We start from the raw sequence: 24,337 nt of genomic DNA on the forward strand, positions 1-24,337 counted from the left end.
GTGCCCCTAGGCTAAATAAAAAACACATCAGAATTTTGTGTATGAATTGATCAAGCCATACTGCCCCATGTACCATCGTGCAGGTATCTGATACACATGGGTCCCTACACTAAGTCCACACCGTGCCAGTCAGTGGCTACCAACCCCGCAGGCGTGCACAGTCAGGGAACGGGGGCCATGGGACAGCCCTGCGACCCCCATGCCACAGGACCAGACCCAAAAACACCACACCAGAACCCGTCCAGCACCGCCGGCGGAGAAGGTCGCCCCCAAACAGCACAAGTCTGGATGAGGTATTGCGCTCACCATAGCTGCTGCAGACAGAATGGGAAAAGACAGGAGGGATTAAAACTATGTGCACTCAGGTGTCTCCTGCTAATTGCGGTCATGTGAGTTACCAGGAGGAGTGCAAAACACTGAGAAAAGAGAGAAACAAAATACGGTTCAGGGAAGAAAAAGAGCGCTGCACCTCACACCTATGGCTGATACTAGTGCCCCTAGGCTAAATAAAAAACATATCAGAATTTTGTGTATGAATTGATCAAGCCATACTGCCCCATGTACCATCGTGCAGGTATCTGATACACATGGGTCCCTACACTAAGTCCACACCGTGCCAGTCAGTGGCTACCAACCCCGCAGGCATGCACAGTCAGGGAACGGGGGCCATGGGACGGCCCTGCGACCCCCATGCCACAGGACCAGACCCAAAAACACCACACCAGAACCCGTCCAGCACCGCCGGCGGAGAAGGTCGCCCCCAAACAGCACAAGTCTGGATGAGGTATTGCGTTAACCATAGCTGCTCCAGACAGAATGGGAAAAGACAGGAGGGATTAAAACCATGTGCACTCAGGTGTCTCCTGCTAATTGCGGTCATGTGGGTCTCACCAGGAGGAGTGCAAAACACGGAGAAAAGAGAGAAACAAAATGCGGTTCAGGGAAGAAAAAGAGTGCTGCACCTCACACCTATGGCTGATACTAGTGCCCCTAGGCTAAATAAAAAACACATCAGAATTTTGTGTATGAATTGATCAAGCCATACTGCATACGATGGTACATGTGGCAGTAGCCACTGACTGGCACGGTGTGGACTTAGTGTAGGGACCCATGTGTATCAGATACCTGCACGATGGTACATGGGGCAGTATGGCTTGATCAATTCATACACAAAATTCTGATGTGTTTTTTATTTAGCCTAGGGGCACTAGTATCAGCCATAGGTGTGAGGTGCAGCGCTCTTTTTCTTCCCTGAACCGCAGTTTTTATATTTTAGTCTTCAATTAATTTATTAGGGTTCAAAGCATGTGAGAGGTCCCCTTTTAATAGATTTGAAAAATATTACTTGGGGACTTGACAGATCTGATCTGTCTAACAGTTACTACACAACTCCTTACTGCTGCCACCAGCAGCTGTGTTGGGAACTGCAGGGCTGCACAAACCCTGGTCCTAGCACAGTTACATATATGCACGCTACATCCAGCAGCATTAGCTATGCTGAGCCTCACCTAATGTTTAGCATCAAAATAGAAATACTACTTGAGGAAGTAGCCTGTGTCAGTAGCATTGCAGCTGAAGCAGTGTAGTGGTGACTGACAGTTATTCTTGTTGGTTCTACTTCCACGTGCTGCCACGGCAACTCTAGTGACACAGACAGCTTCCCCAAGTCTAATGTCTAATCTAATGCTAATATGCACAAGAGGAGATGAGGGGGTTCTGCACTGCTAACATTGCATTAAGCAGTAACATACTGACATAGTTAATAAGGTTGAAAGAAGACAAGAGTCCATCAGGTTTAACCTAGAGAAACCCTACTGTGTTGATCCAGAGGAAGACGAAAACCCCTATGAGGCAGATGACAATTGCCCCATAATAGGGAGAAAAGTCCTTCCCGACTCCAATGGCAATCAGAATAAATCCCCAGATCAATGTATTAACAGAAATCTAATGCCCATAACTTGTAATATTATATTTTTCAAGAAAAGCATCCAGGCCTCCCCTTGAACTTATTTAATAAACATCACGTGGCAGAGAGTTCCAAAGTCTCACTGCTCTTACAGTAAAGAATCTGCATCTGTGTTGGTGGTTAAACCTTCTTTCCTCTAGACATACAGGATGCCCCCTTGTTATGGTTACAGATCTAGGAGTAAAAAGATCACTACAAAGATCTCTGTACTGTCCATTCATATATTCGTACATTGTGATGAGATGCCCCTAAGACGTCTTCTTTCTAAACTAAATAAGTCTCGGGACCCTAAGCCACCCATTTCCTTAATCACCTTGGTCGCCCTCTTCTGCATCCGCCCCAGTTTAGCCTTCCTATATACTGGTGCCCAAAACTGTACATAGTATTTTATTTGTGATCTGAACAGTGATTTATAAAGAGTCAAAACTATGTTCTCATCTTAAGGGTGTGTTCACACGTACAGGATCCGTAGCAGATTTGATGCTGTGTTCAGTTATTTAGTTAAATCTACTGCGATTCCAGTATGCGTGAAGCTACCCTTAGCATGTCTCTTTTGATGCATCCCATTATTTTTATGGATCTGGCAGTATTGTATATACTCCCAGGTCTTTTTCAGAAGCAGTTTTACCCAGTGTTTTATTATTTAGCACATAGCTGTACTTGCTATTTCTACGGCCCAAATGCATAACCTTATGTTTATCCACATTGAGCTTTATTTGCCATTTATCTGCCCAGGCCTCCAGCTTCTCCAAATCCCGTAAAATCTGTAGTATGCTCCTCTGTGGTGATTACTTTACCCAGTTTAGCATCATCTGCAAAAATGGAGATTCTACTCTTAAGCCCCTCTACAAGATCATTAATAAACATATTAAAAAGAAGTGGACGCAACACTGACCCCTGTGGTACCCCACTAGTAACTGTTTTCCAATCAGAGTATGTTCCATCACTGACCACCCTGTTTTATATTCCTTAACCAGTTACTTACCTATTTGAATATTTTTCCTTAGTCCCAGCATCCTCATTTTATAGACACACCTTTCACGTGGCACAGTATCAAATGCCTTTGAAAAGTCCAGATACACAATGTCCACAGCCTCCCCAGGTCCAGTCTATAACTGACCTCCTCATAGAAGCTGATCAGATTAGTCTGACAGGACCGATCCCTCATAAACCCATGCTGGTGCTGTGTTATAAGATTATTTTTATTAATCTTTCATCTCTTACAAACCCCTCAAATACTTTACCTACTATAGATGTTAGACTTACGGGCCTGTAGTTTCCAGGATCACTCTTTGACCCCTTCTTAAATATTGGTACCGCATTAGTTATGTGGAACAATCCCCGACATTACAGAATCTTTAAATATTAGGAATAAAGGTCTGCCTAACACAGTACTTAATTCCTGCAAAACTCTAGCATGGATACCTTCTGGGCCCGGTGATTTGTGGAAGTTAATGTTTTTAAGGCATCGCCTGCTTCAGTGTCAAACACTCTCTCTATGGGAGGGCTCAAGCTCCTCTGCTTCCTCCACTCTTTACTCAAATCCACACAGATGTTTGTACAGAGCAAACAGAGCAAGAACCCCCCCACCCCCTGGGACCTCACCACAGCTGCCCTGCGCCCCCAACCACCCACCCGGGACCTTACCACACCGCTGCCTGCCCAAGACTAGCGCTGTTAATACATAACCTGTCCGCGCTCCAAGTCTTCTCCTGCGCTCTGCATGCGTCCTGCTACTGCCTCTGCTGCAGCTTCAGAGCCGGTCTGTCAATCAACAGTGATTGCTGAGTGGCCTCTCAGTTTAGAGACTGCTCTGAAGCTGCAGCTTTGGGACCGAAATGCATACAGAGTGCAGGAGAAGACCGGGAGCGTAGACAGGTAATGATCGACCCTTGTTTATTGATCAGGCCTTCATTGGCCAGTATAATAGGACCCTAAGGACATTTAGATGAAGTTAATACTTTACTTAGACTATGATCACACTACACAAAAAATAAAGAGAGAAATGTGGACATCATTTTGAGGTTAAAATACGGCAATTTTGTCAATATACTATGCTCTTTAATGAAGTCAATGGGAAATTTCAGTGCACACACTGTATAGGAAAGAGGTCATATCTGATTATGAACATTCTCATTATTTACGACCTGTTTTTGCAAAATAAAGCCCTTTTTTCAACTTTGTGAACATAGCCTTTAACTAAAACCATAACACATAAATGAACACCACATCTAGCCGTATGACCAAGCTAATAAAAAGGAAAATGCACCTTATGCTTAAAAAAAAAAGCATCATAATTAGAGATGAGCGAACCTCGAGCATGCTCGAGTCGATCCGAACCCGAACTTTCGACATTTGATTAGCGGTGGCAGCTGAAGTTGGATAAAGCCCTAAGGCTATGTGGAAAACATGGATATAGTCATTGGCTGTATCCATGTTTTCCAGACAACCTTAGAACTTTATCCAAGTTCAGCAGCCCCAGCTAATCAAATACCGAACGTTCGGGTGGACTTGAACCCGAACCCGGTTCGCTCATCTCTAATCATAATCGCATCCATGTATAAAAGGGCAAGTGACCTACACAAGTATTCAGTAAACACTAATCCCAAGAGCACCACCTCTCTACTTCTATCTATGAAGTGCTCTGTACCCTTGGGAAAATCCAGTTAAATATAAACTGCAACTCAATTTAACCCCTTAACCCCTTCATGCAATGTTCCTCCTCGCCTTCTAAGAGCAATAACACTTTTACTTTTCCATTTACAGGGCTGGTAGGGGGCGTCATTTTTTGCGCCATGATCTCTAGTTTGTATTGGTTTAACCCTTTAAGGACATGGCCCATTTTCGTTTTTACGTTTTCGGTTTTTCCTCCTTGTGTTTAAAAGGTCATAGCACTTGCATTTTTCCACCTAGAAACCCACATGACCCCTTATTTCTTGCGTCACTAATTGTACTTTGCAATTACAGGCTGAATTTTTGCATAAAGTACACTGCGAAACCAGAAAAAAATTCAAAGTGTGGTGAAATTGAAAAAAAAAACGCATTTCTTTTATTTGGGGGAAATGTGTTTTTACGCCATTCACCCTGGGGTAAAACTGACTTGTTATGCATGTTCCTCAAGTCGTTACGATTAAAACGATATATAACATGTATAACTTATATTGTATCTGATGGCCTGTAAAAAATTCAAACCGTTGTTAACCAATATACGTTCCTTAAAATCGCTCCATTCCCAGGCTTATAGCGCTTTTATCCTTTGGTCTATGGGGCTGTGCGAGGTGTCATTTTTTGCGCCATGATGTGATCTTTCTATCGGTACCGTGATTGCCTGTATACGTCTTTTTGATCGCTTTTTATTAAATTTTTTCTGGATTTGATGCGACCAAAAATGCGCAATTTTGCACTTTGGGATTTTTTTGCGCTGACGCCGTTTACCGTACGAGATCAGGAATGTGATTAATTAATAGTTCGGGCGATTACGCACGCGGCGATAGCAAACATGTTTATTTATTTATTTATTTGTTTACTTTTATTTAAAACCTGGGAAAAGGGGGGTGATTCAGACTTTATTAGGGGAGGGGGCTTTTTACTATTAACAACACTTTATTTTTTTTTTTACACATATACTAGAAGCCCCCCTGGGGGACTTCTAGTATATACACTTGGATCTCTCATTGAGATCTCTGCAGCATAGATATGCTGCAGAGATCCATGAGATCGGCACTCGTTTGCTTTCGGCTGCTGCAGCCGGAAACAAACGAGTGCCGAGCCGAGGACGGCGCCATCTTGGACGCGTCCCCGGCCGGCATCAGTAACGGAGATCGCTCCTCCGGGACAAGGTCCCGGAGGAGCGATCTCCCCCACTAGACACCAGGGAAACGTTGCCTCCGGTAATCGGAGGCAGCTGTCAACTTTGACAGCTGCCTCCGATTAGCTAATTAGCGGGCACGGCGATTAGACCGTGCCCGCTAATAGCGGCGGTCCCGGGCTACACGCGGCACCCGGGATCGCGGCACTTCAAAGCGGGGCCGCCGCGCGGCCCCGCTTTGAAGTGCAAGTGAGGACATAGGACGTACCGGTACGTCCTATGTCCTTAAGAGGTTAAAAGAAAATTTTTCATTGCTTTTTAGGTCAAAGGGGTAATTACTCTCCTTAAAGCGACTCTGACACAATCTGACACCCCCCCCCCCAAACCCCTTGTACCTTCAGATAGCTGCTTTTAATCCAAGATACATGCTGGGGTCTGTTCAGCAGGTGATGCAGTAATTGTCCTAAAAAACAACTTTTAAACTGGCAGCCCTGTGCCCAACGGGCGTGGCCTAGATTGTGTATGCATTAGGCTGGCACACCATCTCTGTCCCTCCTCCCCGCCCTCCTCATCATTAGGAATGCTCCAGGCAGATTGCCTCCTATTCATCAGCTGTGTTAGCACGGCACTGGGGTGGATCGTTAAGCAGCTGTGCAATGTTCAGACAGGAGTAAATGTTCCAGTGGCATTCCTAACGATGAACAGGGTGGGGAGGAGGAACGGAGGGGTGGTGCAAAGTTAGGGCACAGATACTCCCTTTGGGCACGTGGCTTCAAGTTTAAAAGTAGTTTTTTAGGACAATAACTGCATCACCTGGAGAGATTTTTTGGCTTGGCATTAAATCCCCTGATTGCTTTTCAGTATTTTTTTTTTAAAGTAACTATTTTTCTATATATTTAAAAAAAAATAAAAAAAATCAGCAATCCTGGTGTTTTTTTTCTCTTTCCTTTTATGCCGTTTACAGTGCTGGAATAATATTGTTATATTTTAATAGACTGGACAATTCTGCATGCTACAATATATAATGTTTATTTTTTTTAATATATTTTTATTTCTATAATGGGAAAAGAGGTAATATGAAGGTTTATTGGGGCTTTATTTTATAAGAGTTTTTAAAAACCTTTTTTTAATACATTTTATATTGCATATATAAGTCCCTTACAGCATTGATTAGTACTATCGGTGATCCGACAGGAGAGAGCTAAGTGTCTTACCCCTGGGGTGCTGATCAGTCAGTGACAGGTGCTTATCCTGTCACTAACTTCTTATGCATTGCGGCGTTTAAGGTATTAATGACAGGCGGCTGCGTGACTGCGGCTGCCTGTCATTACCTCCAGCGACACTGTGTCTGACCGCTTACAATGGAGCAGCCCCACACACATTTAAAGCCCCTTTACTGCAGGAACACACATATATATATATATATATATATATTCCTACTGCAAGGGACATGTGCAACAGAAACACATATATATATACACACACACACACACACATGCAGATTGCTGACGTGAAGGAGTTAAACACTTTTAGCACTGTTGCCTTGCAGCGCTGGGGTCCTTGGTTCAAATTCCATGAAGGACAATAACTTAGAAGAGTTTGTATGTTCGCTTCGTGTTTGCGTGGGTTTCCACCAGTACTCTGGTTTTCTCCAACAACAACAAAAAAAAACAGATAGGTGAATTCAGATTGTGAACCCAAATGGGCACAGGGACCAAAAATGACATGATATGTAAAATGCTGCAGTTGGTAGCATGACCTGCGCTTCTCTGTCCTGTTTGATTGGTGCAATGAAGTGGGTGGATACAGAGAGTGCGCATCAGTGACTTTGTTCTCCTTTTACAAATTGCATCCGTGCTTTATGCATCCCGATTACTCTCGACTTACGGCGCACGCATCAACAAACGTGTTGGAGAGGGGTTTGTATAAAGCATCACTCGCTTACCTCTGACCAAACACAAATGTTCACTGGGAGTAAGCTGGAGATGTATGAAGCATTGCCTTTTATAGGGTGCCTTCACACATACTGTATCGCTGCGTATTTATCGCAGTGAGTTTCTCGCACATTAATCCACAGTGATACTGATTACTATAAAGTCAATGTATGTGTATTCTCGCTACGTGTTTGGTGCGATTTTGGTGCGATTTTTACATGCAAGTTTTGATTTTCACATGATTTTCACAGGAGAGTTTAACACCACAAAAAACGAAGCTACTTTTGTGCGAGTTTCATGCGAGTTTTGTGCGATAAATACGCAGCGATGCGGTATGTGTGAAGGCACCCATAGGGGATATAAAAAGCTTTTATTAATCACAGCAGATAAAAAAGAACCCAATTGTGGGTCTAAATAATAAAAAAAAAAAGTTTACATCAAACATGAGACACAATCACATAGACAACAGGACTAAAACCCACAAGTCGCAAAGAAAGAGCACCCCGGATTTATATCCTGGATCAATAGTAATATGAATATGCAGTATTCCCCCACATGGACCTATAGGGCATGCTGGATAATATACAAAAGTAAAGTGCCATAGTGCCAAATTATATCATCATGTCCAGAACAGAGTAAGATAATGAATAGTAATGTTGTTGAAATATACCACATATATAAGATACCTGCAAAGAAAGGAACACAGTAAAACAAGCAATGTACAAAATACAGCACTCCAGATACAGAGATGTACATTGACAGGGAGTCCAGGGCCTCAAAATCCGACGCACGTTTTGCTGCAATGCAGCTTCTTCCAAGGTGAAAGTGCAAGTGCCATTATATATGATCTTATATCTTACATAAGTAGCCAAATATACAATTTATGTTAGTTGAAAGCCCCCTATAAACACTTTAGAGAGTAAATTAAAACAAACCTTTTCAATATTTATTTGGTGGTTCCTTAGTCTTTCCAAATCTGTTGGAATAACCACTTTTGCAAACTTCTGTGCAGCATCTTCAAGGCGGCGGTATGGCACTTTTTGTTCACTTTCCAACATATCATTACACGTCACTAGTTTTCCAGACACGTAACTAAAAAGTAATAAATGGTTACAAAAATACTTAAAAAAAAACAAACTGGAAATAACAATAGCTAGTTCTGTACAGATTATATTCAAGACAATGTAATGAACCAGAGAATGAAAACAAACTCAAACAATACAAAGGATAAACAAAAACAAGGGAGTTTTGTGTTCACCACAGTGTTGTGGTAGAATACATTACCATGTGGACAGCGAAAATGGAGCCCATTGTACCTAATTTGTCAAGATTGGCAAGTTATAGCTAAAAGTTATACTCTTTTCTGTACTCCACCTGATTAGCATATTGTACAGCATTATTTTGGGATCATGTAAAAATAAAAAAATAAGTCATATTCAACGCCTACGTTGTACAGAGAATGCCATTTCTCACACTGGTTTTTGTCCTTATTGGATGAACGGCAGTGACAGGAAATCACTTTAACCCTTAAAGGGGTTTTCCATTAAAAAGCATTTTATATCCTAAATAGGCCTCCCAATAGGCTTTATATATTTGTAAAATCATGTAATTATAGCTTCTGTGCCGTTTCTTTCCCCGGCTACTCACTCCCTTTGAACTCTGTAAAGCTAGATAGACCATTCTAGCCCATTCTAGACCATTCCATTCTTCAGCATGGAGAGAGGAGGCGCAAGAGCCTCTTATAGACGGTCATTACGACAGACAGGATGCCGGAACACGGCCAGTTTTGCTAAGTGTGAACTGAGCCTTAGGGTGCCTTCACACTGAGTAAAATTGGCGCAACTCTGCTCGGGATCCTGTCTGCCTCAGTGTGTCAATGGGATGCCTTGCTCGCAACCACTCCCTGATCAAAGAATTGACATGTAAATTCTTTGAGTGGAGGGGCGCGAGGCATCCTTTTGACACAGAGGCAGGCGGGATTTCACAGCGAGGCTTTTCCTGTATGTGTGAACATACCCTAAGGGTATGTGTACACTGAGTAAAATTGGCAGTAATCCCACCTGCCTCAGTGTCCCACAGTATCTCTATGGGAGCGGTCGCACGCCTCTACTTCTGTTTCTCTCCGCTCAAAGAACTGGACACGTCAATTTCTTGCGCGGAGAGTGGCAGCACACGAGCCTTGCCATAGAGATACTGTGGGACACTGAGGCAGGCAGGATTTCGCTGATATTACTCAGTGTGAACATACCCTAAAATAATACTACTAATAATATTTATTTGTATAGTGCCAACAGATGTCATTTCAAACAACTTTGCAGAAATCAACAGAACAAGCAAACAAATTAAGTCTTTAATAGGTTTGATTAGGCAAAAGAGCTTCATTCTGTACTCACAAGGCTGCATGTGATCATGTGATTTATTATGTACCCGGCAATAATATTTTTTTATTATTAAATAATATAATTTATTATTTGCATTGGGGGACATAGGGAATAAGTGAACGGCCCTCTTCCCCGGGGTCGACAGCAAATACGTAAGTATAATGCACCACACTTCCGGGGTGGGGGGGAACACTTTGTAATGTGTGTTATTTAGTGAATAAAAATTAAACGCTGCACTACCCCTTTAACTATCTGATTGATAAGATATTAGATAGATATTACACTGTAGCGCTGATGTTTAATGCAATTAATCATGCCTATGAGATTCCTGTATTATGCACAGCAGATCAGACTCTGCCTAAGGGTAGCTTCACACTTACCGACTCGCAGCGTTAATAACACTGCGAGTCGGCTAGGTCCTGCCAGATCACTTTCACTTCATACACGCAGCGGTCTAAACGACCGCTGCGTGTATGTAATTCTGCCGGCTGCTTAACCCCTTCAGCTTCCGCCCGACTCCCGCTCTGTATACATTACCTGTCCTCGCTGCATGGGGTCCCGGCGTACTTCTCTCCCGCCCGGCCAATCAGTGTGTTGCCCTGCCCCAGCCACTGATTGGCCGGGCGGGAGAGCTGTACGCTCACATGTACAGGACCCACTGTACGAAATCCGCTGTGATCCTGTGTCCTGTCATTTTCTATAAGTTAACATACTTTTCATTCCGCTACGAGAATGTAAAACCCTTTCCCAGCTGCTGCCAGGCTAATACGTAACCTGCCTGCGCTTCTGCTTGTTTCTCAGGTTCCTTGGCGTCCTGCTCAGCCAATCAGTGGCTGTGGTGGAGACTCCTTAGAGGTGCATCATACTTCCCGAGCCTCCGCTATTCAAATGCCGAATGACCAGACCCAAGTATACTCACCTCTAAGACTTTATTCATTTGTCCCTAGTTCTGTTCACAGCTGCGGAAAGAACATAGGACCGATGGTATCTGTGCTGCAAAAGAAGGTCATGTAGAGACCAGGATTTGCAGCACGGGTCACTGTATTAACGTAGTGCCAATGAAGGGCTCCTTCGCGGATGTGGGCTGCACTGCGGACGTGTGAATGTGGCCTTACTCCTTATAGGAAGTCACCTGCCTTTCCTCCAGCATGGGCTGCAGCCGCCCAGGGGCTGACTACCATGGGCAGTGTACAACAGAATACAACACAGACAAAGCATTGGGCTATGGAGGCAGCCACACATATAGGCTACCTCTAGCAATCTGTGTCCATGCCCCAGGCTCAGCCATGTGATGTAAACAACCAGAGCTCCTCCCCAGCAGGCTCTGTGCTGGTGACCAGTATGGGGCAGTGAGTCCACTGCTATACAGGGATTGTTAGTCTATATGTTACACAGAAGCATCAACACTACTATGCCCCAAGTCTGGTACTTCCTTCCCAGAGTGCAGAGAGTGAGGGACATTACAGATAGGACCGGCTGCCCTCACCACACACCTGACAGCTGCAGGCATTACACTCCAGCTGCCCTCACCACACACCTGACAGCTACAGGCATTACACTCAGGCTGCCCTCACCACACACCTGGCAGCTACAGGCATTACACTCAGACTGCCCTCACCACACACCTGACAGCTACAGGCATTACACTCAGGCTGCCCTCACCACACACCTGGCAGCTACAGGCATTACACTCAGGCTGCCCTCACCACACACCTGGCAGCTACAGGCATTACACTCAGGCTGCCCTCACCACACACTGGCAGCTACAGGCATTAAACTCAGGCTGCCCTCACCACACACCTGACAGCTACAGGCATTACACTCAGGCTGCCCTCACCACACACCTGACAGCTACAGGCATTACACTCAGACTGCCCTCACCACACACCTGACAGCTACAGGCATTACACTCAGGCTGCCCACACCACACACCTGACAGCTACAGGCATTACACTCAGGCTGCCCACACCACACACCTGACAGCTACAGGCATTACACTCAGACTGCCCACACCACACACTGGCAGCTACAGGCATTACACTCAGGCTGCCCTCACCACACACCTGACAGCTACAGGCATTACACTCAGGCTGCCCTCACCACACACCTGACAGCTACAGGCATTACACTCAGACTACCCTCACCACACACCTGACAGCTACAGGCATTACACTCAGGCTGCCCACACCACACACCTGACAGCTACAGGCATTACACTCAGACTGCCCACACCACACACTGGCAGCTACAGGCATTACACTCAGGCTGCCCTCACCACACACCTGACAGCTACAGGCATTACACTCAGGCTGCCCTCACCACACACTGGCAGCTACAGGCATTAAACTCAGGCTGCCCTCACCACACACCTGACAGCTACAGGCATTACACTCAGGCTGCCCTCACCACACACTGGCAGCTACAGGCATTACACTCAGGCTGCCCCTCTCTGCTTAGGGTCCTTACCTCTCTGTCTAGGGTGGAGGCTAGAATGTAGTTGCCAGAGGTAGGTCTTGAGGACCTTTGATGACGTCATGCCCATGTGACCAGCCTCATGTGTGGGAGGAGCTATCATCCTCTGCTCGGTTTTCTATGAGGCAGCTGGTTTCCCGGGCCTTTCATGAGGCAGCAGTATAGTGAGTGCAGTGTATATGATCAGCAGGAGGTAAACCACAGTTTTGAGGGGTGTGTGGGTGCACTGTTATGTGATGTTCTGCAGGGAGAGGTTTGTGGGTGCACTGTTATGTGATGTTCTGCAGGGAGAGGTTTGTGGGTGCACTGTTATGTGATGCTCTGCAGGGAGAGGTTTGTAGGTGCACTGTTATGTGATGCTCTGCAGGGAGAGGTTTGTGGGTGCACTGTTATGTGATGCTCTGCAGGGAGAGGTTTGTGGGTGCACGGTTATGTGATGCTCTGCAGGGTCAGTGTGTGTGTGTGGGTGCACTGTTATGTGATGCTCTGCAGGGACAGGTGTGTGGGTGCACTGTTATGTGATGCTCTGCAGGGACAGGTTTGTGGGTGCACTGTTATGTGTTATGTGATGCTCTGCAGGGACAGGTTTGTGGGTGCACTGTTATGTGATGCTCTGCAGGGAGAGGTTTGTGGGTGCACTGTTATGTGATGCTCTGCAGGGACAGGTTTGTGGGTGCACTGTTATGTGATGCTCTGCAGGGACAGGTTTGTGGGTGCACTGTTATGTGATGCTCTGCAGGGTTAGTGTGTGCGGGTGCACTGTTATGTGATGCTCTGCAGCGACAGGTTTGTGGGTGCACTGTTATGTGATGCTCTGCAGGGACAGGTTTGTGGGTGCACTGTTATGTGATACTCTGCAGAGACAGGTTTGTGGGTGCACTGTTATGTGATGCTCTGCAGGGTCAGTGTGTGTGGGTGCACTGTTATGTGATGCTCTGCAGGGAGAGGTTTGTGGGTGCACGGTTATGTGATGCTCTGCAGGGTCAGTGTGTGTGTGGGTGCACTGTTATGTGATGCTCTGCAGGGAGAGGTGTGTGGGTGCACTGTTATGTGATGCTCTGCAGGGACAGGTTTGTGGGTGCACTGTTATGTGATGCTCTGCAGGGAGAGGTTTGTGGGTGCACTGTTATGTGATACTCTGCAGAGACAGGTTTGTGGGTGCACTGTTATGTGATGCTCTGCAGGGTCAGTGTGTGTGGGTGCACTGTTATGTGATGCTCTGCAGGGAGAGGTTTGTGGGTGCACGGTTATGTGATGCTCTGCAGGGTCAGTGTGTGTGTGGGTGCACTGTTATGTGATGCTCTGCAGGGAGAGGTGTGTGGGTGCACTGTTATGTGATGCTCTGCAGGGACAGGTTTGTGGGTGCACTGTTATGTGATGCTCTGCAGAGACAGGTTTGTGGGTGCACTGTTATGTGATGCTCTGCAGGGTCAGTGTGTGTGGGTGCACTGTTATGTGATGCTCTGCAGGGAGAGGTGTGTGGGTGCACTGTTATGTGATGCTCTGCATGGACAGTTGTGTGGGTGCACTGTTATGTGATGCTCTGCAGGGACAGGTTTGTGGGTGCACTGTTATGTGATGCTCTGCAGGGACAGGTTTGTGGGTGCACTGTTATGTGATGCTCTGCAGGGAGAGGTTTGTGGGTGCACTGTTATGTGATGCTCTGCAGGGAGAGGTTTGTGGGTGCACTGTTATGTGATGCTCTGCAGGGAGAGGTTTGTGGGTGCACTGTTATGTGATGCTCTGCAGGGTCAGTGTGTGTGGGTGCATTGTTATGAGATGGTCTGCAGGGGGGGGGGTGCACTGGTATGCAATGTTCTGCAGGGTCAGGGGTGTGTGGATGCACTGTTGTGAGATGATCTGCGGGGTCAGGGGTGTGTGGATCCATTGCTTTGGTTGAAAGCCCAGTGCACCCCAGCCGCCAGCAGTGATACCCCCACCCTGTGGCACTGACCGTACCCCTTTGTCCCCTGGACCTTCAGTGCTGGCCACCACAGCCCCAACTCCCCTTCCCCCCGCTACCTGGACCCCCCCCCCCCCCCCCAGTGATGTTCACAAAGACCGGACACCATCAACTACCCCCACCCGGGACCGCAGTAATGATCCGGCTCTCTGAGTGGCACAACTACATCCCCCCCCCCCCCGAACTTACTGATGAAGACGGGCTCTGGGCTTCTGCTCCTGAATCGCTGTAATGATCGACTATGCCCGCCCCCCCCCCCCCCCCCCCGGACCTCTGCGGTGCTGGCCGTCACAGCCCCCAACCAGCCTGTACCCTGCCCCCCATTATCCCCCCCCCCACCCGGGGTCGCAGTAAAGATCATGCCCCCTGAGTGGCACAGCTCCCCCCTCACTGATGAAGACGGGCCCTGGGCTCCTGGACAGCTGTAATGATTAATGATCGGGCCCCCCATTCCTGGATTGTTGCCATGGTGTCCAACTGCAGCTTTAAAGAAAGGCCCCAGCGGGTGAGATGGGGGGACCTCACAGTGCAGAGTGATGAGTGCCCCTCTGACCGGGAGCCCGATGGAGTGGTGCCCCTTGTATAGCGCCCTGCTTGCTTTCCCCTCCGTCCACCTCCACACTCCCCCTTCCCCTGAACCTCAGAAGTTCTCCTACCCCCCCCCCCCCCCAACTGAAGGCGAAGATCCCCCTACCTCACCATACCCCGGACCCCCACCCGAACCTCAGCAGTCCAACCGTCCCCCGGACAAAGGGGCTGATCCTCCATCCCAGGTCTGACGGACCTCAGCGGTGAAAATATCAGCAGTGACAGCCTGACAGGAGAGGTGAGATTACCCCCTAAAACTACAACCCCCACCATGTCCTGCTAACAGCTCATGATGGGAGTTGTAGTTTTGAAGCCTGTGGCCATCCAGAACTACAACCCCCATCATGCTTATAGGCTGATCATTTTGGGAGTTTTAGTTCTGCAGCAGATTAGAGGATGACAGCATAGGAGGAGGAGGAGGTGGCAGTGGCATAGTAGAACTACATCTCCCAGCATGGTGTGGTGATATGAAGCACTACAGTACACAAGGGGACATGTGATGTGTGTGGAATGTATGTTGGCACACTAGACCATAGGGCTGGGCGATTAATCAAATTCAATTAATTTGCCCAGAATTTTAGAATTGAATTGAATTTTTTGTGAATATCGTAAATTCATCGTAAAAATCATTGCGGGCGGTGAGGTGTACGAGGAGAGAAAGAGCTGCACAAGGCTGAACGTGGTTCTTGTGGCCGACATTCTCTACCGGCCAAACACCAGGAGCGAGACGCCCATCAGTCACTCTACCGCAAGTGACCATCTGAACCCGTGCAGTGCGCGGGTTCAGAGGTGGGCGGTGCCTGGGAGCAGAGGGTGCACTCCGTACTGCAGGGGAGAAGGACATGTCCCAGAGAGTGCCGGCCACATGGGGACTACCGCCTCCCTGTACAGCCGGCAGCGGAGCACCCCCAGATGTCACAGCACACTGGCAGCCGGGGGAAGAGCAAGCGGAACAGGTAAATACAGCCCTGCTCCCCGGTCTCTGGAGGAGGCTGCGGGGGCTGCAGGGTAAGGTGATCGCATTGCTACGAGTCCTGGAGCTTTACAGCAGGATCAGGGGGTGCAGTGTAAACCCCCAATCCTGCTGTACAGCCCCAGAGCCTGCAGCAATGCGATCACCTTACCCTGCAGTCCCCGCGGCCTCCAGAGACCGAGGAGCTCCATGTGCGGCCGGGAGGAGGTGTGTCCAGCTACCCCAGTCCCATCTGGCACCCCCAGCCCCTCCCCCAGCTGCCCCACTTCACTCTGTTCCCCCCAGATGTCCCCCCCATTCACCCCCAGCCACCCCAGTCCCCCTCTGTCACCCCCAGCTGCCCCAGTCTCCTCTGTTCCCCCCAGCTGCCCCAGTCCCCCACCCTCTGTCTATAAGGGGAACTCATCGTTGCACAGTGAGGTCTGTAAAAGGAACACTGGGGCACCAAATCAGGAGTTCTGGATGCTTTCCTGGTGTGCATCAGGAAAGCATCCAGAGTTCTGGTGCTCCCGTATAGTTCTACGGGGGCATCTGTGCCAGAATTTCGGATGAAATTAGGACAGAATGTGAAAAATCCTGACCTATTTTCCGGAACAGACACCCTTCAGAAAAAATCCTGAAATGTGTCCATGACTAATGTACCCCTATGGGTCTGGAAATCTGGACAGATTTTCCGGATTTGTGACACATGATAGGTGTGTGTGGGGGGGGGGGGAGGAGTTGTTTCTTAGCAATTATCACTGCTGGCGAGAATGAGATGGGTGCAAAACATCACTGCTGCGGTCCCGGGGGACTTAGCGATCATCATTGTGCTGAGGTTGGGGGGGGGGGGGGGGGGTAGCTAGATAGAGGAATGCTGCCAAGAGTGCCTGTGGTCTGCTCCCAGCCTAGTGCTCCCAGTCTAGTGTCCGCTGCACTGGCACTGTGCCTGCCTGGGAGGGGGGGCTGGTGCCTGCAGCTCCATGCAGGCGCCCGCAGCTCCATGCAGGCGCCCACCCCGGCCTGTCACTTGCACCCAGCCTGGCCTGTCACCAGAATTCCGGACACTTTCCTGATGTGCATCAGGAAAGTGTCCAGAATTCCGGCATTTCAATAGACCTCTATGGGCTGTCTCAGACATCTTTGCGACATATCCCTGCATCGGATACAAAAAAAAAACTGTGACTATAACCTTAATTTTCAAAATAAAGGTATAATATTGATTGCATAAAAAGCCTTGTACACACTATTAGTTTATACAACCAGAACCTGCTGACAGATCACTGTGCAATATTAATCTTTAAATTGTTTGTAATAAAAGTTTATTTAAAAAAAAATGGTTTCATGTTTTTATTGGGGTGGGGGAGAGCTGGGGGTGTTGTTTCATTGTGTTTATTGGGGTGGGGGAGAGGTGATCAGCTGCTGATTGGCTGAGCTGACACTGCACAAGTCTTTGCTCAGCCAGTCATCGCCTGCAGCAATGCCCCGCCTCAGCCGCTGAGTGGCTGATGGTAGATTTGAAGAGACAGAGCACAGCACACTAAAAGCTCAGTGTGCTGGGTACTGGAGAAGGAAGATGTTGAAGGTGAGTATGGAAGCTTTACCCGCACTGCACCCATCCCAGAAAGGAAGGGGGCGTTTAACCCCCCTTCCTTGCGGGGATGGGTAAAGAGTGAGATTGGTCTGGCCACTAGGGAGTTGGTGTGGATACAGTGCATCCTCACAACCCCATCGTGGGCCACATTGTTCAGTATGGCACCAAAAGGGTTAAGTGGAGATGCAATGCATCCTCACTTAACCCCTTGTGTACCGGACTGTAAGCAGCATCTGGCAAGATGCTGTATATTGTAAGGTGCAAAACACCTGTCAAAATGATGGGTGTTCTGCTCCTGCCCTTTTTTGTGTCTCCCCTCTTGTTTTTCAGATATTGGTAAACAGGCTTGTGACTGATTCGGTGGACAATGTCAATGACCAGTGTGGTCAACGAGGAGTGGGGGGGGGGGGGTTATTTTTTGAATAAAACATTATTTTTTTTCAACTTGTCATCTTGGTATAAAATGGCTAACACTAACCCCACCTTCCCCCCATTATTACCCCAGTACCCACTGCACCAAGGTTGCTGGGTACCCTATACACACACATACATATATATTCCGAGTGAGTTGGGGGATGCGTCTCCCTGCGTGCTGCTCATTGGCAGGGTTCAGAATGTAAAAGTTACAACATTTCCCCATGTGGGTTAGTTTTTTTATTTTTCTACATTTTTAAGCTTTAGGCTATGTTCACACTGCGTATGAATCCGGCTGTAGTTCGTATGCCGCCGTACATGTGCGGCCGAAACTACGGGCGTGGGAAAAATCGACATGCGGCCGGATGATACAAACTGCGAACATACGCCCGTAGTACAGTTATGCTTCCCTAGCTTGTTTCGTAGTGATCTGAAACAGGTCATTTACTTGGAAATCTTCGCCCAGCCCAATAAAACACACAGAACCTTTTGGATCGAAAAATCAAGTTCAATTTGGCTGAAATAAGTACTCCGTACGGGACCGCTTTGAAATCCACGGCCGTGAGTTACAACATTTCCATCCTCAAACAATGGTCTTGTTCATTTTTCATGGCACCGTATACGATCCGGCCGTAAGCTCATACGTAGTGTGCATTGTGCAGGCGTATATCGTATACTTCCAAGCGAACGCATCAACCTCAAAACTACGTGCGTATATTCGCGGTTTGCACTACGGACAGAAAAATACGCAGTGTGAACATAGCCCCAAAGTGAATCCGTCAGTGACTGGACCCGAGGTGCTAACAGTGTGTATCCCCTTGTGTGCATTGAACCTGTCTACAAAGCCTCTGTGCAGTGGGATTTTTCCACTTTACAAACAGTCTAACCAAGCGTCAAAGAGGAGTGGTGGCTTGGCATTTATGCCGCATCTCGGCCCGCCTCACCACTACTTCTTCCTCCCCTTTTTAATGCATATATACCTATTCGCCTGCCTCCTGCTCCCCGATATCATTATGTTGCTAATCGTGCATGCGTTGTTGGGCAGAAGTGCGGTGCACACATGCTGAGGGCCTGAAGCCAATGCCCTCTGCACCCTCCTCTTCCGCCCTATGGTGCATGCAGGAATGGTGTTATCAGGAGCACACCCTCCGAGGGAATTGTCTGTGCAGACGTGCAACAACGTGACTAGGACGGGGAGCAGGAGGCAGGCTAATGGGTAAAATGCATGAAAATGGGGTGAGGCGGGCCGAGGTGTGGCCCAAATGTCAAGCCAGTACTCTTTGACACTTGGTTAGAGTGCGTTTGTGGGAGTTTAAACAAATTACTGCAGGGAGGCTTTGTAGAAAGTGACCATGCACACCTATACTACACTGTCAGCATCTTGGGTCTGGCCCGGTGCTGACAGATTCCCTTTAAAGCCTGCCTATCAGAAACAACCTCTTTTAGATTATACGGTATGGAGAGAAAGGAGCTGCTGCACCTCACACCTATGGCTGACACTAAGGGTCTGTTCACACAGAGCAAGAACGGCGGAATGCCGCCAGCCTCCGTGTCATAATGACCTTGTATGGGAGGCACGTGTGGCTCCTCTCCCTGCGCTGAAGAATGAACATGTTCATTCTTCAGCGCCGAGAGATGCAGTGTGCACCTCCCATAGAGTGTCATTAAGACACTAAGGCTGGCGGCATTCCGCCGTTCTTGCTCTGTGTGAATGGGCCCTAATGCTTCTCGGCTACATTTAAAAACCAACGCCAGGATGATGGTATGTAATTTGATTAAACCATATTGCCTGGTGTACCACGTGCAGGTCCCCTGAGTCCCTACACTACACACTGTCGGTCAGTGACCGCAAACCCCGCAAAGCGAGCGCAAGCAGGGAAGGGAGGCCATAGAATGGTCCTGCAACCTCTTTTAGATTACTTTATTATTTCCAGTCTGGAGAGCAGGAGAGGTTTTCTATGTGGATTTTCTACTGCTCTGAACAGTTCCTGACACGTACAGAGGTGGCAGCAAAGAGCACTGTGTCAGACTAAAGAGAATACATCACTTCCTGTAGGACATACAGCAGCTAATATATACTGGAAGGTTGGATGTTTGTTAAGGAAATTACATATCTCTGGCACTAACCCTTACAATACCCATGTGCTGACATCTCTCCTGCCTGTATAATGTGGCAGATGGATCAGTGAGTATCATCCACCTCCCATTCTCCTTGTAGATGGATCAGTTCCCTCTGTGTGGTGTAAGGACTGTGGCTGTCTCTCTCTCTCTCTCTCTCTCTCTCTCTCTCTCTCTCTCTCTCTCTTTCTCTCTCTTTCTCTCTCCTTGTCAGGCTCAGCTTTTTAGTGAGTGATGAGTTGCCATGTAGGTTACCAAAGCCCCCCACCCCCAATCTCTGACAACCAGGGACTCCAGGGGTAGGACCTACCTCTGGCAACTACATTCTAGCCTGCTCACACTGAATAGGTTAGACTCCGGAGGTAGGAATTACTTTTTAGCCAGGACCTACCTCTGGCAACTACGGGCAACTACAGGCTTCAGGGGTAGGACCTATTTCTGGCAACTACGGGCTTCAGGGGTAGGACCTACCTCTGGCAACTACATTCTAGCCTGCTCATAGTGAATGGGCTAGATTCCGGACTCCAGGGGTAGGACCTACTTCTGGCAACTACAGACTCCAATGGTAGGACCTACCTCTGGCAACTACATTCTAGCCTGCTCATAGTGAATGAGCTAGATTCCGGACTCCAGGGGTAGGACCTACTTCTAGCAACTACATTCTAGCCTGCTCATAGTGAATGGGCTACATTCCGGACTCCAGGGGTAGGACCTACTTCTGGCAACTACAGGCTTCAGGGGTAGGACCTATTTCTGGCAACTACGGGCTTCAGGGGTAGGACCTACCTCTGTCAACTACATTCTAGCCTGCTCACAGTGAATGAGCTAGATTCCGGACTCCAGGGGTAGGACCTACTTCTGGCAACTACGGGCTCCAGGGGTAGGACCTACCTCTGGCAACTACATTCTAGCCTGCTCACAGTGAATGAGCTAGATTCCGGACTCCAGGGGTAGGACCTACTTCTGGCAACTACGGGCTCCAGGGGTAGGACCTACCTCTGGCAACTACATTCTAGCCTGCTCACAGTGAATGAGATAGATTCCGGACTCCAGGGGTAGGCAACTACAGGCTTCAGGGGTAGGACCTATTTCTGGCAACTACGGGCTTCAGGGGTAGGACCTACCTCTGGCAACTACATTCTAGCCTGCTCACAGTGAATGAGCTAGATTCCGGACTCCAGGGGTAGGACCTACTTCTGGCAACTACGGGCTCCAGGGGTAGAACCTACCTCTGGCAACTACATTCTAGCCTGCTCACAGTGAATGAGCTAGATTCCGGACTCCAGGGGTAGGACCTACTTCTGGCAACTACGGGCTCCAGGGGTAGGACCTACCTCTGGCAACTACATTCTAGCCTGCTCACAGTGAATGAGCTAGATTCTGGGCTCCAGGGGTAGGACCTACTTCTGGCAACTACGGGCTCCAGGGGTAGGACCTACTTCTGGCAACTACGGGCTCCAGGGGTAGGACCTACCTCTGGCAATTACATTCTAGCCTGCTCAGTAGAGAACAGTCTAAATTCTGTACTTCAGGGGTAAAAATTACTTTTTAGCAACTCCTGGGGTAGGACCTACCTCTGGCAACTACATTCTAGCCTTCTCCTACTGAATGGGCTAGATTCCGGACTCCAGAGGTAGGACCTACTTCTAGCAACTACATTCTAGCTTGCTCATAGTGAATGGGCTAGATTCTGGACTCCAGGGGTAGGACCTACCCCTGGCAACTACATTCTAGCCTGCTCACACTGAATGGGCTAGATTCCGGTCTCCAGAGGTAGGACCTACCCCTGGCAACTACATTCTAGTCTCAACCCTCTGTCTAGTCACTGTAGAAAGCTCGCAGATCTTCCCGAACTCCAGGACCTCCCGTGACGTCATTCTCACGTGACCAGGCACTTAGCTGGGAGGAGCTATGCTCAGTGCTGGCTGTCTCTCAGTGTGCTGTTATGTTGCAGGTGACGATGAGCTGTCTGCCAGGTTGTGCTATTATGTTATCACTAGTTGTTTGGGATGGGACATAGCAGGGATGGTGACACTGGATGAGTGGTGAAATCCTATCAGTAATTGATGAAGTGACTAGAAATGAGCAGGCTGTGCAGTGCTGCCCCTGTGCTGTAGAGATGGATTAGGGGCTCTGAACCCCAGGAATCAGAACTTCTCCCATTATCACAAGTTTTGGGACAGGTCAATTTTAAACAAAATCCAAACATGACATAGTGTGGCGGCTGTGGCCATATGAAGCTGTGTGACCGATTAGTTTTTAGGAGTCGCATTGTCATTTCAATGTTGTCAGGACTAGGGTTGAGCTGATCTGTCAAAGTGTTCGAGTTTGGCAGCTGGAACACTCTGCATTTGATTACCCCGAGCTGCAGAAACTGCATGCCGCCCTAGGGCTGCCAGGAAAACATGGATACAACCTATGGTAATGTCCATGTTTTCCTGGCAGCCCTAGGGCGGCATGCAGTTTCTGCAGCCACCGGTAATCAAATGCCAAATGTTCCAGCTGCCAAACACTTTGACAGATCAGCTCAACACTTGTCAAAAAGAATGAGAAAATGTAGTACAAAGTATATTTTATTGAAGAATAAATCACAGAAAATTACTTAAAAACACATATCACACATTGAAAACGTGGTGGCAGTCCCAGGAGCAAAGTGACTGACATGACTGCAAACATAATAAACAAAACATGATTAGCATTAAGGAAAAGAGGGTGGGCCTAAATGTAAAAATGTATTGCCCATACACAACTTGTAATGCCCACAACCTATTCAATATAGTTACCAATAAAGTGCATGTAACGTAGGATGAATGCTCTAAGACGCCTTGACACGCATTTCGTGGTCCATCAGGGTGGTGTCTTTGTGTCTTTTTCGGCTAGGTGATATGGGCAAAAAATAAAATCTAGATTAACCCTTTGAGGACCAGGCCCAAAATGACCCAGTGGACCGCGCAAATTTTGATCTTAGTGTTTTCGTTTTTCCCTCCTCCCCTTCTAAGAGCTCTAGCTCAGGCTCCCCCTGTCACTTACACTTAAACGCCGCGGCGTTTAAAGAGAACCAATCACGGGCAAATGTTGTTGTTTTTTTTATTGCTCCATTTAATAAGATTTAATTTTTAATAAATTTTTGTAAATATAATTAATCAATTTTTTGCCGGGTTTTTAATATATTTGCATTTCCGTTCACTGTCGCGCGCCGGCTCTTTTCAAAAGAGCCGGCGCGCGACAGGAAACTCCCTGCATGCCGAGCGGCGGGAAGGGCTCCCATGAGCCTTTGCCCGCCGCTCTGTAAATACACAGAGATCCTGCGCTATACAGTGCGAGATCACTGTGTATAAATGTCCTAACTGACATTTATCTCTGAAGATACAGACTGCCTTTGCAGTCTGTATCTTATATTTTACCTAATCCATCCTAGCAGCGCAGTAAGGCCGAGCGCAGCCATCTTGATTATGTCCCTTGCGTTCCAATGGTGCGTTCCACTGTCGGACCTCAAGTGACGTCATCAAGATGGCGCCCGGCTTTACTGCACCGCTACAGAGGACTGGGTAAAGTATAAGATACAGACTGCAAAAGCAGTCTGTATCTTCAGGAATAGACTTTATGAAGATACAGACTGCCTTTGCAGTCTGTATCTTATACTTTACTCAGTCCTCTGTAGCGGTGCTGTAAAGCCGGGCGCCATCTTGATGACGTCACTTGCGGTCCGATGGTGGAACGCACCATTGGAACGCAAGGGACATAATCAAGATGGCCGCACCCTGCCTTACTGCGCCGCTAGGATGGATTAGGTAAATTAGAAAGATACAGACTGCAAAGGCAGTCTGTATCTTCAGAGATAGACTTAGGGAGAGAGGACCTTTGATAATAGGGACAGTTAAATTTAGGTGATTGGTCCTCTTTAGGGAGTTAATGACACGCGGCAGCGATCGCTGCAGCGTGTCATTACCGGTGAGGTCCCGGCTGCTGATTGCCGCCGCCGCCCACCCAGCCGGAGAAACACCCAGGACGTATAGTTACGCCCTAGGTCATCTGGGGACAGACTTCCATGGCGTAACTAAAAATTTTTTTTTGCTAATGATGATGGGTGTAGTAGTAGAGGCATAGTAGATGAGGGGGTGTAGTGGGAATAATGGGAAGTAGCAGT

The 24,337-nt window shown here is 47.8% G+C and overlaps 1 protein-coding gene across 3 annotated transcripts in view; it reads right to left on the bottom strand.

The window, feature by feature from the left end:
- Positions 1–22,068, bottom strand: part of STX17 (syntaxin 17) — a 49,595-nt gene extending 27,527 nt beyond the window's left edge. For 2 of the 3 annotated variants that reach the window (XM_069960383.1, XM_069960381.1), the window contains exons 1-2: positions 12,556–12,654; positions 8,644–8,800 (exon numbers count right to left, since the gene is read on the bottom strand). In XM_069960383.1, coding sequence (XP_069816484.1) covers positions 8,644–8,766 — 123 coding nt within the window. In that variant the 5' untranslated portion in view covers positions 8,767–8,800; positions 12,556–12,654. Of the gene's footprint in view, positions 1–8,643; positions 8,803–12,555; positions 12,655–22,002 lie in introns of those variants that run through there. The other variant, XM_069960382.1, reaches the window with a different exon arrangement.
- Positions 22,069–24,337: the final 2,269 nt, after the last annotated feature.

Source organism: Dendropsophus ebraccatus, chromosome 2 (assembly GCF_027789765.1).
Source record: "Dendropsophus ebraccatus isolate aDenEbr1 chromosome 2, aDenEbr1.pat, whole genome shotgun sequence".
In the NCBI taxonomy this organism is placed as follows: Eukaryota; Metazoa; Chordata; class Amphibia; order Anura; family Hylidae; genus Dendropsophus; species Dendropsophus ebraccatus.